A 17,151-nucleotide genomic window follows, 5' to 3' on the forward strand; every position below is an offset into this window, starting at 1 on the left:
TAAATCAAAATACTGCTGGAAAGGTAGGAGTGACCGAGATGTAACTCAATCCATAGTACTCTGAGAAAATGCAGAATATGGTGACAAACTCATTAATTATCTATTCAGAAAAATGGGAGTTTTCCCCCAAAATAATAAAATGTCCAATAATATATATATTTTTTGTTTCATGACTGCTTTTACCTACAACTTTACAACATAACTGCTTTTATCTCAGTCTTTGAGTCTTATAATAAAATTAAACAACAAAAATGAACTAAGGGCAGGATTGGGGTAAAAGGATATGAAACATTTGGGGAGAAAATTTAAGCCACAGTCACACTACTTTATCAAAAGATCCATCTAAAGTCTTTGTAATCATCAAAGCAAAATGGGCCTTTTCCTCCTGCTGCCTTAAGACAAGGAGAACATGTTAACTGAGTATGGAAGAAATTCACTGTCTTGGAAATTAAAACCTGGAGAAATTTTAACTTTTTAAATATATACATGTGTTTGAATATACAAATACACACTTCCCAAATTTTCAGGTAACATTAAATGACTACACTGGAAAACACTTTTCCATTGAAATACTGCAATAAAGAACAGTAAGGGAGGTTCATCTACTAACCTTAGACCACAATATAGTTGAGAGTTCTACATTACTTAACTCCTAAAGCAGAGTTTCCAGGCACCAAATGTAAATGTCATTTACATCACACCATGAGGTACCGCCCACCTTCCCATGACACACTGGAGTACTGGGAGAACTTCCAGGATTCCCAAGAAGGCAGGTAGGTTTTAAGAATTTCAACTCCCTCAGCCATTTAGGCAACTTTAACTTCAAGTGGAAGCCAAAGGCTAAGATCAGAGTAGAGAGAACTGGTGGGTCAAAGGTTCATCAACAACACATGTGAGACACTTCCAGGGATGTGACCTCCCACTGCTTGAGCAGGCATTCCATTCCCTCACGGATCCATCAGCTGGCATGGTAACAACATGCACACACTTGCTACTGGCCAAGGTGTTAGTGAAAGAAACTGAGGGATGTCAACATGGCAGTAGACGTTCATTCACTTCCTGCCAAATCAAAAAGCAACACCCTCCTTTCCCACGGAGCTTAAGTAACCTGTGACCAAAGCTTCAGTACTGGGCAGAAGACAAGATGATCTCAGACAGTCGCCATTTTAGAAATTTAATAAAAATACTACTGAATTCCTGAAGTTTCTTTGGATACATCTGATTAGAAGACAGCATAGGGTTACTGAACACTTAAAATCCTTTGTTGTCAGCAGCTTTCCTGTAGTTAGCAGCATCCCTGGCCTCTGCCCCAAAGCACCCACATGCGCCATCACTGTGACACCCAAAAACACTGCCAAAACACTCCCAGGGAAGGACATGGCTGTGCTGTGCTTAGTCACTCAATTGTGTCTGACTGTTTTCGACCCCATGGACAGCAGCCCACCAGGCTCCTCTGTCCATGGGGATTCCCCAGGCAAGAATACTGAAGTAGATTGCCACGACCTCCTCCAGAGGATCTTCCCAACCCAGGGATCGAACCCAGATCTTCCACATTGCAGGCAGATTCGTTACTGGAGGGGCAACACAAATAGTTTAGGGAAAACCCAGATCAGTGAGAAGAGAAGGCTGTCATCTGATAAATGACTATGAAACTGTACCAATGGGGTTTTATCTACCACTATGTCCTTCACCTGTTTCCTGTTTAATTATAAGAAGAGTATGGATTTTCACATCTTAATTTTATATTCTGCTACTCAATTTTTTAGCATATGATATAGTTTAATCATTGATTCTCTGAGGTTTTCCTATGCTATACACAGGAATGCATATGCTATGCATTCCTATACAGAATGCTAATGTATATGCAAATAAACATAGTTTCACTTCTTCTTCATCCTTTTTTAAGCCTCCAGTGAGGGCTTCCCTAGTAGCTCAGTGGTAAAGAATTCACCTGAGAAGAAGATGAGGGTTTAATACCTGAGGTGAAAGATCCCTGGAAGAAGAAATGACAACCCATTCCAGTATGCTTGCCTGAAAAATCCCATGGACAAAGGAGCCTGGAGAGCTACGGCTCATGAGTCACAAAGAATCAGTCCAGACTTAGCAACTGAACAACAAAAGGAAGTCTCCAGCTGCACTGTTCTGTTAATACAATGAAAACGTGGAAAGTAGTGGAAACTGAGGACATCTTTGCCTTCTTCCTGATCTCAATGGAAATGTCTCTTGGGTGTTCCCATTAAACATGATACCCACTTTAGAATAACTGCATCACAACCACAGTTTTGGGGATAAGCTTCTCCCCTAGATTTATTAACATGGTATATGGTATTAACAGAGTCTCAAGCAGTAAACCTACCCGGCATTCCTGGAATAAATCCCAGTTGGTCATAATGTACTTTTGATAAAATATCAGAATTCTTTAAAGTATTTGATTAATTAGATGTAATGTTTTTTTCTCATAAATTTCTGCTTCTATCATTACTGCTTCCTTCATTGTGCTTCTGTTGTTGTAACAGTTTGTTCACACTAGCCTTGGTACAAAATGTCCACCAACAAAGAAACAGGTAAACAAAGTACTATATATCTTACAATGATATTACTAAACAATATCACACACACAAAAAATTATATACTGTATGATTCTGTTTATATGAAGTTCTAGAAGAGGACAGAGGAATTGATGGTGGGAGAAATCAGAACAGTGGCTGTTTTGGGGCGGGAAGTTTAGCAAGAAGAGCTGCTAAAGGGAAATTTCTGGGATGATGGGAACATCTCATGTCTTATTTGGGGTCAACCAAATTTGCCAAAATTTATGAAAATGTAAACTTAAATTCTGAATTTATATATATATATATATATATATAAAGTACTGGGAGAAAATAAAGCAAGTGTCATCAGCATAGAGCTGCAGCTGTCCTTGCTAGTTCAGGAGCCCTGAGTACTGGGCAGAGGTGAAGACAGGGCTGTCCTGAGCAGGAAGCCCCTCAACCGCTCAGTTGGTTCTAACTGGCTGGCATCCGTTCTGAAATATGTTTCATATCATCTGGTATTGAAGAGCTTACGTTTTAAAGTGTGTGTACATATGTACCATTTTAAGCACTCAGTATTTTTTCTCCAGCGCTCTCCTTTCTTTATGCTCTAGCTCAGAACAGTACATTATTTGACAGTGTTTGTGAAATGGAGGCAGAGAGACTGCTAGAAGAAAATTGCCATCACGCCCACCTTGCTGAAACAGTTGCTTTCACAGCCTCCTCAGTTCTGCATTCCCCATATCTAACGTGATGCTTCTAAAGACAGGGAAACACCATGTTTGAGGGTCCTTCTGTTCAGCAGCAACAAGAGTTTCCTGGAAAAGACTTACTTGGAAAGTGCTTTGCTGTGATGCCCCACAGGTATGCCTTGGGCACCAAACCACCTACACAGCTCTGTGGCTAGTGGGAGAGGGCCATCTTAAGGGGATGAAAAAGAAGAGAGAACCTCCTCATACAAGCAGAGAAACAAATGGAAACACTGGCCAGAAATTCATTCCCTCAAACTATACCCAGAATTGAGCAAGTCTTCATATACCCCAGATATGCAAACCTCAGAGAAACTCCTGAAGAGAGAGGTACACAAGCTTATGCAGACAGCTCAGAGTAGCATGCTGGTTTACAGCTATCACTGCCACTCTCAACCAAAAAAGAGGGGGGAAAAAGACTGTGAGAGAGAGGGATTATCATGTCTGTGGCACAGGCATAGAACTTTTTTCTTTTTTAGGTTTCTTTTCTGTTTCTAGTTCTTCCGTTTCCTTTGCTTTCCTTTATGGGTTATATGAAGGTTTTTTAGATTCCATCTTGATACACTGTATGGAGTGTATTGCTCTATATAGTTTTACAGTCAGTTCAGTCGCTCAGTCATGTCTGACTCTTTGTGACCCCCATGGACTGCAGCACGTCAGGATTCTCTGTCCATCACCAATTCCCAGAACTTGCTCAAACTCATGTCCATCAAGTCAGTGATGCCATCCAACCATCTCATCCTCTTGTCATCCCCTTCTGCCTTCAATCTTTCCCAGCATCAGAGTCTTTTCCAATGAGTCAGTTCTTCGCATCAGATGGCCAAAATATTGGAGTTTCAGCTTCAGTGTGAGTCCTTCCAAAATTCAGGACTGATTTCCTTTAGGATGGACTGATTTGATCTCATTGCTGTATAAGGGACTGTCAAGAGACTTCTCCAACACCACAGTTCAAAAGCATCAATTCTTCAGTGCTCAGCTTTCTTTATGGTCCAACTTTCACATCCATACATGACTACTGGAAAAACCATAGCTTTGACTAGACGGACCTTTGTCAACAAAGTAATGTTTCTGCTTTTTAATATACTGTTTAGGTTGGTCATAGCTTTTCTTCCAAGGAGCAAGTGTCTTTTAATTTCATAGCTGCAGTCACCACGTGCAATGATTTTGAAGCCCAAAAGAATAAAGTTTCCCCATCTATTTCCATGGAAATGCAAACTATTTCCATCGTTTCCTCATCTATTTGCCATGAAGTGATGGGACCGGATGCCATGATCTTCGTTTTTTGAAGATTGTTTTTTGAGTCTTAGCTCAGCTTTTCACTCTGTTCTTTCACTTTCATCAACAGGCTCTTTAGTTCTTCTTCGCTTTCTCCCATAAGGGTGGTTATCATCTGCGTATCTGAGGTTATTGATATTTCTCCCAGCAATCTTGATTCCAGCTTGTGCTTCATCCAGCCTGGCATTTCACATGATGTACTCTACATATAAGTTAAATAAGCAGGGTGACAATATACAGCCTTGACGTACTCCTTTCACAATTTGGAACAAGTCTGTTGTTACATGTCCAGTTCCACCTGTTGCTTCTTGACCTGCATACAGATTTCTCAGGAGGCAGGTACGGTGGTCTCGTATTCCGAGCTCTTGGAAGAATTTTCCACAGTTTCTTGTGATCCACACAGTCAAAGGCTTTGGTGCAGTCAACAAAGCAGAAATAGATGTTTTTCTGGAACTCTCTTGTTTTTTCTATGATCCAATGGATGTTGGTAACTTGATCTCTGGTTCCTCTGCCTTTTCTAAATCCAGGTTGAACATCTGGAAGTTCACAGTTCACGTTCTGTTGAACTATGGTTCAACAGTTTTAGTGGTTGCTCTAAATACAACAATATACAACATTACTGCCACTAAATCCTGCCTTGCCACTTTTAAATTTTAATTGTCTTAAGTGCTTAAGAAATATTCTTAAATACTCCTCAAAGACACAAAAGTAAACACAAACAAATGGGAAAACATCCCTATTCATGGATAGGAAAATTCAACATGGCATTTTTCCAAACTTTTAAAACATACTATAAAGCCTCTATGGGCTTCCCTGTGGCTCAGTGGTAAAGGATCCACCTGCAGTGCAGGTGACACAGGAGATGTGGGTTCAATCCCTGAGTCAGGAATATTCCCTAGAGAAGAGCATGGCAACCCACACCAGAATTCTTGCTGGGAGAATCCCATGGACTGAGGAGCCTGGCAGGCTGTGGTCCATGGGCTGCAAAGAGTTAGACATGACTGAGCACACACATAGAGCCTCTATAATTAAGAGTGTAGCACCAGCACATAAACAGACAATAGGAAACAGAACAGCAAGTCCAGAATACATACTGGAAATAAAGGGGGCATCTCAAACCACTGAGGTAAAGACAGTCAACGGTACTGGGTGGGCCAGACGGGTAAAATGCCTCTATAAAATGTGGGGTAAGGGGGCTTCCCTGGTGGTCCACAGGTGAAGAAGCCGCCTTCCTGTGCAGCGAATGCAGGTTCAATCTCCGCACAGGGAACTATGATCCCACCTGCCACAGTGCAACCAAGCCTCTGAAATGCAACTAGAGAAGCAACAAAGACCTGACACAGCTCCCCTAATGCCCCAAAAAAGAAAAAATGGTATAAGTAAGTACTTTCTAACTATGACTCAAAGTCCTGAGGGAATGAAAGAATAGACTGGTAAGTCTGGCTAAACAGAAATAAGCTTTGCATAGTTTTTAAAATGATAAAATTAAAAGAAAACTGACAGAAGTAGGAGAAAATATCTGCAACAGGCATATTAAGAACTTTTAGAAAGGGAGAGACAAAGATAAAAACCCACAGAAAAGACATAAACAGATAATTCATAGAAATATAGACAAAAATATCCTTCAGAAATGAAAATATGCTCAAACTCACTCACTGTTAGCAAAGCAAAGTAGAACAACACTTAGATACTATTTCTCATCTATCAATCAGGCAGGCAAAGGTTTTTAAAATAACATAACACATTCTGCCGGGAAACAGAAAGCCTCAGACATTGTTGGAGGAAATGCAAATTGGTATACGCTCTCAGGGTGGGAAACATACATACCTAAACTTTTCAATTCAGCAACCCTTTTCCTAGGAATCCACCCTAAAGATACTCATCCAATAATAAGGACTCGCATATGCACAAGGATACTCACTGCAGCATTGTTTATAATTGAAACATCTTGGAAACAACCTACACAAGAGAGCAGGTGAATAAACCACAGCACAGCCACACGGTGGAATGCTACAGAGCTGTGAAAGAGAGTGAGCTGAATGAACTGCCATGGAGCGATTTCTAGAACCACGAAGTAAAAAACAGCAGAGTGCAAGAGAGTATGCCGTCCTTCACATAAGAAAGAAGAAGGTACAAGAAAACAGACATGTACTTGCTCATCTATGAAAAAAAGAAGGCTAAACTAACAAATAATGGGATCAGTTATCTATACCAGGTAGGTAGGCAAGAGGAGGGAAGAAATGGGGAATGGGGAACATGGCACGCCAGAGCAGTAGTCCACAAAACCTCCCTCACCAAACAACTAAACAGCTCAAATCAACGAAGAGCAACCAAAGTTGGGATGAAACTCTAACAAAAGTGAACCTAGCTATACCATAAATAAATAATACAAGCACACCTAGGGAGCGATGAAAAACATAACTGACCTGAATAATTTGAGAAAACAGGCTCCTGTCCATAATATACACTATCTGAAAAAGTGTGTTAGTCGCTCAGAAATGTCTGACTCTTTGTGACCCCAGGGACTGTACATAAGACTAAAGACTAAGATACAGTCAATAAATTTGTTTCTCACAGGTGCATGGGTAACAAATTCTGAAACTAAGTGTATCAAAGAATTGGATAAAAATAAGCAAATATAAATATATTTAAAAAAAAATAAAAGCTGAGTGTTTCACTGTTGAAGAAAGAAGTTATCGGTAAAGGGAAGGAGAGGGACTTCCCTGGTTAAGACTGTTTTCACTTCAGGGGGCGTGGGTTTGATCCCTGGTTGGGGAATTAAGGTCACACATGCAGTGAGCAATGGCAAAAATAAAAATAAAAAATAAAAGGGGAACGTACAAGGAAATTTGTGGTGCTAGTCAGACCACCCCCTCTGCTCTGGGCCATGTGAAGACACAGGGAGAAGCCAGCAGTCTGCACACCAGAACCAGGTCCTCACCAGAACTCAAACACACGGGCAGCCTCAGACACAAACAAACACACTTGGAACCTCTAGTCTCCAAAACTCTGAGAATTAAGTTTCTGTTGCTTATAAGCCACCCAGTCTATGGTCTTTTGTTTCTAGCAACCCAAATGAAGTAAGGCAACCATGAAAACCAAATAAGGTCTTTGGTTCAATGGCATTGTTCCAATGCTATTTCTTGGTTCTGATAACTATACTGTAATTACATAAGATGCTAACACAAATGAAGACTGGGAGAAAGATACATGGAAATTCAGTATTTGTAACTTTTCTTCGTGTCCAAAAGTAGCTCCAAACAATAGAATTTTTAAAAGACTATGACGTGTTCAATGGCAAAGACAGCATACTATTCAGTGAGGTGTTCCCAGCAACTACAGATCCCTCCCCCTATGAGTAGCTCACTGATGTGTTAAATGATGAATGAATAAAGAAATAAATGGCTGGCAAGTTATGGTATCTAATGAAGTTCTAAGCATGTACAGACAGAACAATAAAAACAATAAAAATGCTGTAGGCCAGAGTTATTTCACATACAAAAAGAACTGTGGACTGAAGCTGGAAAATGGGTCTTAGGTTGCAACACTAAGAGCTCTGAGGCTTCGCGAGAGCCCTGAGGGAACTTGCAGGAGCTAAAGGAACTTCGTAAACTCTAAGGAAGGGCTGAGGAGCTGTACCACGACGACATTAATCTGTTTCAATTACTACACACATGTGGTTCTAGCTGCCCATAACAAAGTAAGCAGATAATTTGATTTGGGTTGAAAAGGGGGCAATCAGAAGCCCAAAAGACATAGTTCAAGGTTTCCTGGTCCAGGGCTTCCAAAAAATTCACTCTAAAACATTCCTATGACAGTGAATTCCTAGGTTAGATGACATAACCTGACCTACCTTGGATATTTTTTTCCCAATAGGACACAGATAATCAGAAGGCTGGAAAATAGCTCTCAAGCTGATGAGACAGCTGTGACCTCCTGTCTGCCCTCCTCTATCAATACTTGAGAATCTTCTGTTACAAGTGACCTGAAAATGTTGTTTAGGTCACATGTTCATAATCCAATCACAAAACAATCACTCTTGATCCTTTGATGTCAATAAAATATTATCCTTAGAGAAAAAAATCTATAACAGCAAACAAACTGCAAGCTACATTTATTATTTAGCTTAATCTAGCTAATCTGCTGATTCTCAGAACATCTGGAGATGGCTCCTGGGGCTGAACACTTCTCCCCATGCCTGAAGTGGTCGGAGAATCCACTCAAGTCATCCCAGAGGCCACAGAGAAATGAAGCAACTGTATCTCCAAGAACTCAACACAGAACAGTACTTCATTTCACTTTTTATTTTCATCCTTTTATGCCTTTAAGAACCCAATTCAGATTCATGAGCACTACTCAGGCTACCGAGTATGAGATACTCTGCAAGAGACTTCTTCATGCTCTGTACCTTACTGGATATAGAACCAGTTCAGGGTTCTGTCGCTTAATCACATGACCTTTTTTTAAAAAGTTTGTTAAAAAGAAGGCACTAAGGTTAACAAATATGACCTTCATCGTGAAACCAGGGAGCAGAGCCAGGATTCAAGCTGAAGTCTCCTAATTTCCATCTGGATCTTTTCCTATCACACCAGTGTCAGCCAAAAATACATACCTGGGAGTAAGGAGAATTCAAAAAGACTATTAACACAATATTACTACCTGGTTAGTGATCAACGTAAAGAAGAAAAGAAAATAAACACTTATACAAACTTAGCCTGAAAGGTAGGAATGGGGGATAGCCAAGGCAAGAATTCAAAAACAGCAGCATAGCAATAATGCTGGACCTCAAGTCAGATTTCTACTACAGTGAAGATCCCACCATATCTTCTGGGAATAAATCTGGTTGGTGGGGGGCACGCGGGGAATGCTACAGGCTCCATTTACACAGAGAGGCTGCCTAGGAGTTCTGTTTTCCTTTTGATTTGTGATGGTGAAAGGACAAAGCTCTCTGGGCCTTTACAGCCCAACCCCAGCACCAGCTTGAAAGAGAAAGTTATACATCGGTTTCCTCCTGAGTGAATGGAAGGGCCAGAGCCCCCTCAGAAGCTCTGTAAGCCCAAAGAATCCACACAACTGAGCACTTTGATCTCTGAGAAGAATGGTGCTAAGTAAGCACTATCGCTCTTTTTCTTTCTTTTTTGTCCTCCATGGTTTTTTTCAGTACATTCATTTGATCATCTTTCATGTGCCTATGGACTATTTTATTTGTCCTCTTTCAAAATTGAAGTTTATTTTTGGCACTACTGCTTTTTACCTGCGGAGAATGAAAAAAATTCTTTCAATGGCCAAACGGTGAACGAAGAATTGGAATTAAAAAATGAAAGCCTAACCCCCACCCCCATACTTTAAAATTAAAGTAATCTAGCTTTAGTGAAGAGAAAAGGAATAGAGATTCCTGGGGGCACTGCTATTCACCTTTGCTTTTATCAAAGATGATCCTACAGTGAGCACTCTGCCACTGCAAACCAGGATTATTAAGCAAAAGCAAGAACCCCCAGATGAGCCTCAGATGCAGACAAATGTCAACACACCCACAAGGGTTGCAGAGCAGCTACTATAACCGATCACCAGTAACCATGTGGTGATGCTCACATTCATCTGGTGTCCTTGGGAAAAAAAAAACCCAACTGTCAAGTCACCCAAGAGATGCTCTGTTTGAAGCAGACAAAAATCAAATTTAAGATGCCAGTTTTGTAAAACCACCTCATGATCTCTTTAAAGGAAAATGCCACACGAGAAAAAAAGCTAATCAATAAGGGTTCTAGTCGCATACACAGCAAAAAGGAGATAAGGGATCACCACCACAGCAGTCCAGCTCTTCACTGGCCACTGAAGAGATGATGACAAATACAATTACAGAAGATACTGATTACAAACCGAGTCAAAGTTCATTCATCTGGCTCCACCTAGAATTATCTGGAACAACTGGTTCTTCTAAAAATGCTAAAATAGTATAAAATGACTGTGCAGATCTGACTATCAGTCTCTGATAAATTTTCAAATAAATTCACTGTAAGCAAAAATATAAAAGTCCACTTAATAACCAGAGTCACTTATCTCACATACTTACTTGTCTTAACTTAAACTCTAAATTGATTAAAAATCATCCACCTCAGTCAAAGAAATAAGATTGCGGGGGGCTGGGGGCGGGGGGGAAGCATTCAAAACAGGTACAAAATTATCCCAGGATCAATCCACTTGTCTTGGCTAACCGTTCAATGGTTCCATCAATCTGTCCAACCTTCCATTAATTCACTTTGTCCAGTGTGCAAGTTTAAGATTGGAAAACTACCCCCAAGAAGACATGAAAAGCTTGGGGGAATTTTGAAAAAAATTTATAAAACACTAGAGGAATTCTCATGTATCTCAAGTTCTGTAAGAAGCCGAATCTAATCCCATACATGCCTTTCCTTATAGCAGGGGCTGGCAGACTACGGTCTGCAATCCAAAGCTGGTCTACCACCTGCTCTTGTACAGCCTGAGAACTAAGAATGGTTTTTCTATTTTTAAATGGCTACAAATTAAATCAGAGAAGACTTGCATCTCCTGACATGTGGAAATTAAATGAAATTCAGATTTCAGTGTTCACAAGTAAAGTTTTATTGGCACACAGCCATCTCACTTATTTACACACTGCCTCTGGCTTTTGCACTACAATGGCTGAACTGAGTAGCTGCACTTAGAGACCATGAAAGACTATCTGACCAAAGAAGTTTGCCCAAACCTGCCCTGTCTTAAAAGTTGCTACACTTTGCCTTGAAATAACTGACTTGAGCTATGCAGCTTTACACAAGAGGCTCCAGATGGTTCTGCTGAATACCATCTGAGCAATATAATAAAGAAATCACTCTATCTCATTGTAGCTAAATGCCAGCAAATCCCTATGATTTGTTTTTAAACTGTATTCTTCAACAAAGAAAGTGGTTCTTTCACCATTTTTGTTATTTCCAATGGGGGAAAAGGTATAATAAAATCTCCTGTCTTATTTCTTTACCACTTAAGAAGCCCCCACTCTTCCTCTCATAAACAAAATATACCAGAATAAATAGGTATCTTTTTCTTGAAAGGGACAGAAAATACCAATGGGTATGAAGCTCATGGTCACTTTTTTGGCATTATTACTGAAGACATTAAGACTAGCAGCAACATTACCTCGTAATAAAATCTTCAATATACTTTCCACATTCTCAAGTAATGGGCTTCCTAGGTGGCACAGCGGTAAAGAATCCGCCTGCCAAAATGCAGGAGACACAAGAGATGTGGGTTTGATCCCTGGATGCGAAAGATACCCTGGAGGAGGAAATGGCAACCCATTACAGTATTCTTGCCTGGAGAATCCCATGGACAGAGGAACCTGGCAGGCTACAGTCCATGGGATCGCACAGAGTTGGACACAAGTGAGCGACTAACACTTTTCTAGTGGCAGAGACTGAATCTTCAGGCAGTACTCTATATAATAATCAGTCATGTCCGACTCCTTGTGACCCCATGGACAGAGGAGCCTGGCGGGCTCCTCTGCCCATGGGATTCTCCAGCCAAGAATACTGGAGTGGGTAGCCATTTCCTCCTCCAGGGGATCTTCCCAACCCAGGGATTAAACATGGGTCTCCTGCACTGCAGGCAGATTCTTTATCATTTGAGAAGCCAGGGAAGCCCAATCTGTGTAACACCTCACCGTAAGTAATTCAGCAATAAATTTTCAAGGAAATAAAATACATAACTACAGGGGGTAGGGGAGGAAGGAAGGAAGAAAAAGATATAGATTTTCCCTCCACCCAGATTAGTGAAGACAAAGGCCACCTCTGAGACCCCAACAATCCACAAAGTTCATGCGAGTGCCAGCTTGCTGAGACCACAGGTGGAGTGTGACTGGTATTACGGTATCAGATGAGATCCGGACAGCTCAGACTCTCTACCTGCATGTTTGACGACTTCTCCTCCACAGAAGGACCACGCATCTTGGGCACTTACCTTAGGGCGGCAGCGTGGTAAGTGTCAACATAATCAGAAATGAAGAGCTCTCGGTTCTTGATAACTGGGTCTGTTATGACAAGCTCTCTTCCAGAATCTGTCCAAAAAAGAAAGCAAGAAAAAATTAATTAGGAAAATATTATAACTGAGTTTCCCCAAATAGGAAAATTCTACAAAATTTTTCTTTCAGGTTCCACTTCTACTATAAAAAGCACAATAAATAACCAGTCCTGGTCAGCAAAACCAAAAAGAGGAATAACAAACAGCAGAAATAACAGGAAAAAGTGTCCTGCTGAATATGTTTCTGCCCGTAAGATCCCACCATTTGCTGAAATGCTTAAGTACAAAATGAAAGAAGGGAAAAGAAACAACTATCATACTTTAGCAACCTGCTAATCACTAAAAAAAAAAATCTTACTAATCTTGTGCATCTTATATTTTATTGCTATTTTTAAAAAAGAACCATCATTTAACTGCTTTAACAGAACTTTTAATAGTTTCAAAAAAGAAAAAATGGTAAAACATAGAAGACTATTATTCTTCAAAGTTGTTTGCATATTATTGCACTCACAGATTTGACCTCTAATGTGAACTTAATAAAAAAAAAAAAAAAGAAAAAGAAAATTGTTTTTGACCACTGGTTTGTTGACTCAAAACTCATCTCCCAAAGCACTGTGAAGGAGTGAGACAACCACAGCTATAAAGGCCAAAGAGCTGGACCCCTGCCCTGGGGCCTCCACTCAGAAGACAGGCAGTCTCGGCAACTCTCTTAGCCTCTCTGAGCCCTGATTTCCTCATCCAGAAGTGGGGAGTGACAACCCCTAAAGCATATAAATAATGGGTAACAAATGTCAATCAGCTAGAATGAGGACTAGCACCTTTCAAAACAAGAAGTCAATGAAAAGAAGCTACTACACATCTGAACAAATGGAATGTACATTTATGTAAAGTACATTCATATGTCCACTACATATGTATATATTACATATGTATACTCATATGCCAATAGTTATTGGGTAGAAACTACAATTCGAGTGGAAGAAAAAAATAAAAGATGCTCTGAACTACCTTCCTACTGTTCTAAAAGTCAATACTCAAACTAAATTTCAAAATACTCAGGAAAGCTCTGCTTTGAAAACTGTGAAGTTCACAACCCTGAATTCAGAGAAGTTCAAAAATACAGTTATTTAAAAGAAACAATGCAATTCTATAGGATTTTAAATGTCATTAGTTCAACATTAGGTGAGAAAAAGGAATAAGAAGATGAAGCTACTTTAATTTCTGAAAATGTATCTTTACTCCAAGTTCAAGCAGAAGATGCTACCTGCACATGGTCAGTTTGCTTCTCTTTTAAGGCAGAAACAGTAAAAGAACCCAACAAAAAAGTGAACACTCCAGTAAAGTCTTTATTTATAAAATGTTTTTTCAGTGAAAATTTTGGACAGTGGTTATCTCCATTTAATGGAATGTTTTTAGAAAGAACTTTGCCCAAAGCTAAGAAAGTGTAACGATCAAACCAGAAGGAGATATTTACCATTTTCATTATGTCGATCCTGAACCAAATGCTGGTACACAGAATCTGGGACTTCAGACTGACGGTAGTACCATTTGACGTTCATGAGTAGATGGTCCCTCTTACTCTGAAAAGGAAAATCTAACAGCATTAGGAACAGGACTGCAGGCGCCCATAGGCGCATACCATACCCACGATCAAAAGCCCCTGGGAACAGGCGGACAGGCAGAGGAGGGGACACACAATTACTACCAGCACCACAAAAATATGGACAAGTTAATTATGAGGTCAATTTTTACATTCTGAAAAATCCCAGCCAAAATACCCTTATGACTCTATCCCTCAATTTCAGGAAACAAAGGAAACCAAACCTGAATCTATACATCTCCCCAGTTTAATTAACTAATTCATTCAGTGTTATTTTTTTTAATTTAACATTAACTATGCAGTACTACATGAATACATCCTTTTTCTATCTTAAGATTTAATTGTTTTTCAAATATTTATAAACTGTTTTCGGTACACTGTCAAGGCCATTAAGGGCAATAAATCAGAAAGAATTTACCCAGCAAGACCTAACACATCTCTTCAAGGACTGCCAATCACCCAGACTGAACTATATCCTCCCTCCCTTTTTCTGTCATTTATTGCTCTATTGCAATGAACACGGCAAACTATCACTGGTGAGGAAGATACTGAGTTCGTGGAGGGGAGATCCTATCTCATTTATCTTGGAATATCCTGAGAACAGAACACCTTAGACATAAATATTTATGAATAAGGAAGAGTCCGCTGATTATCAGGGTTCTATAGATGTGTGTGGCATACTTAACCACGTTATCTCTGAAAGTTAACTTGTTTCTAGTTCATTCAAAGAATAAAGGACCAAATACTGTCTCTTTCCATTTGAAGGCTGTGGAGTGCTTGAAGGGACCACCTCTGTGCACCTGGTTGAGAAGCATCTCAGTAAATGACGGCTTCCAGGGCCTCAGAAAACACTTCTTCAACTGAGCTGAGAGCTGTAACAGACCTCCCCAAGGTGAGTGCAACACCAGTCCTCTCAGCAGCCTCTACCTTCTCATCCCAAGTCCACAGTCAGAAATGAATGAGGGCTAAACATCGAGAAACACTTCATGTTTATAAAAGAGATGGCCAAAGCCTAAAGTATGTCAGAGGAGCTTTCTCTAATGAAGTAGATCCTTCAGGTTTAATAAATGAGAAGATATGACGTCTTCACTAAAAGGCCAGGATGGCTCTAAACTATTTTTGCTAAAATACCTAAGCCATTTGAAGAACCAGAAAGAAAAAAGAAAACAACTGCCAGAAGTCTCGACTGAACTCAAATGTGAAGAACCACTGTTCCAAAGAAAATACTATACACACTAGGATTCTTACTTCCACAATTAACTGTGTCAAATACAGGGCATCATTACTAGTTTGAGTAGAACAGATTGCATACAAAGAATAACCTTACATAATGGGTACTTTTCAGTTTTTATCCATTTTGCACTTTTATCTTCTATACTATTTATACTGCAGGTGGGAAAAGGAGGACAAATCAGTAGGCTGCATTAAAAGAATACATGTTACATATAGTATAGGAGTTTGTATATAGACAGGAATTTACAGACAGAAGCAATTACTTCCAGCAAGGGATTATGAAGGAAGCAACATCTGACATGGAGGAAAATGGGAAACATTTCAATGAATTTTTTTCTAGGCAAAGGAGGAGATCTAAGAAAGACACAAAGATAGAGAAGCACAGGACATATATAAGACACACACGCACGGTCCACCTGCCTGCAGCCCAGGAAAGCATTCTGTGTGACCCTGAGGAACTGAATCTCACAGGGGTTTGGCCTTCGGTAGCTTCTAACAAGTGGGGTCTTCTATCTGCACAGCTGACCAAAGCCACAGGCAGTGAGATCCAAAATGGTGGGCCATGGGAGAGCAGTGGGACGGCTGCGGTTTCTTCCCAAGGCAGGGTGATGAAGAGCAAGACCAAGACGAGAGCAGGCACCAGGGACAGAAGGAGACACGCCAGAGGAGGAGGGGTTGAGCCTGGGCAGCAGTTCTCAGGGATAAACCCACTTAAGTAAATACACTGTCCACTACAGGGTCTCTTGAGCTAGAAACCATGGACATTGGACCCAGATGAGCCTGTTGCACAGCCTGCCCGGCACCCTGTTAGATGTGAGGCAGCATCCTTGGGCCTCCAGTCACTGCCAGAGGCACCCCTCCCTCCTCACTGTGACAACCACAATGTCTTCAAACACTGCCAATGTCCCCTTCCCGTACAAAATACTCCCAGTTGAAAACCAATGGTCTAATGGTTTCCTTTTCAAGGAAAGCTAAAGCATAATGTTAAGACTAAACCCTGGTTCAAGCACTGCTGTGCTGGGAACATGGACTACAAGGAGGGGAAGGAATGTCTGTCATGGTTCAAATCCCCACTCCATCACTTCCCTGTCACATGACTCTGAGCACATTACTAAGATTCTCTTCATCTACCGTTTCTGTAAAACAGGATTATGGAAAACTACCTAAAAGGACACATAAAAACACTGTAGCTGAGCAGGTACCCAAGAGTACTATTTCCTCTGATAGTAAGTGACTCCAACTAGTGCTTCACAGAAAACGTCAAGAACTTTGCTGAGAATTGTCAGAGTGATGTCTTCTCCAGAGTATGGATTCTTCCAGGAGATGACAGTGATGTCTACCCACTCAGCTACTAACAGATGCTTCAACACTCACAGGAATGAATTACCTGATAGAGCACAAAGGAATTCAGATCAACCAGTGATTCTAGCAACACTAATCTAAAAGTTATACTTTTATTTATTTCTGCAACACATCTAAGACGTATGAATACCAAAGCCAGATAAAGATACCACAAAAACAGAAAGTTACAGGCCAATATCTTTGATGAATATAGACACAAAAATTCTCAACAAAATATTAGCCAACCTAATCCAACAACACATAAGAAAGATCATACACCATGACCAAGTGTGATTCATCCCAGGTTCACAAGAATGGTTCAACATACACAAATCAATCAATGTGACACAACCACATTAACAAAAGATAAAAACCACATGATCATCTCAGAAGA

General features: G+C 40.3%; 1 protein-coding gene across 6 annotated transcripts in view; it reads right to left on the reverse strand.

Moving 5' to 3' along the window:
* RERE (arginine-glutamic acid dipeptide repeats) overlaps nucleotides 1–17,151 on the reverse strand; it is a 405,272-nt gene that overhangs the window by 156,722 nt on the left and 231,399 nt on the right. For all 6 annotated transcript variants that reach the window (XM_020913245.2, XM_070474246.1, XM_070474245.1 and 3 more), the window contains 2 exons: nucleotides 14,058–14,163; nucleotides 12,524–12,620 (listed from right to left, as the gene is read on the reverse strand). In XM_020913245.2, the coding sequence (XP_020768904.2) occupies nucleotides 12,524–12,620; nucleotides 14,058–14,163 (203 nt within the window). The remainder of the gene's footprint in view (nucleotides 1–12,523; nucleotides 12,621–14,057; nucleotides 14,164–17,151) is intronic.

This window comes from Odocoileus virginianus, chromosome 11 (genome assembly GCF_023699985.2).
Source record: "Odocoileus virginianus isolate 20LAN1187 ecotype Illinois chromosome 11, Ovbor_1.2, whole genome shotgun sequence".
NCBI lineage: Eukaryota > Metazoa > Chordata > Mammalia > Artiodactyla > Cervidae > Odocoileus > Odocoileus virginianus.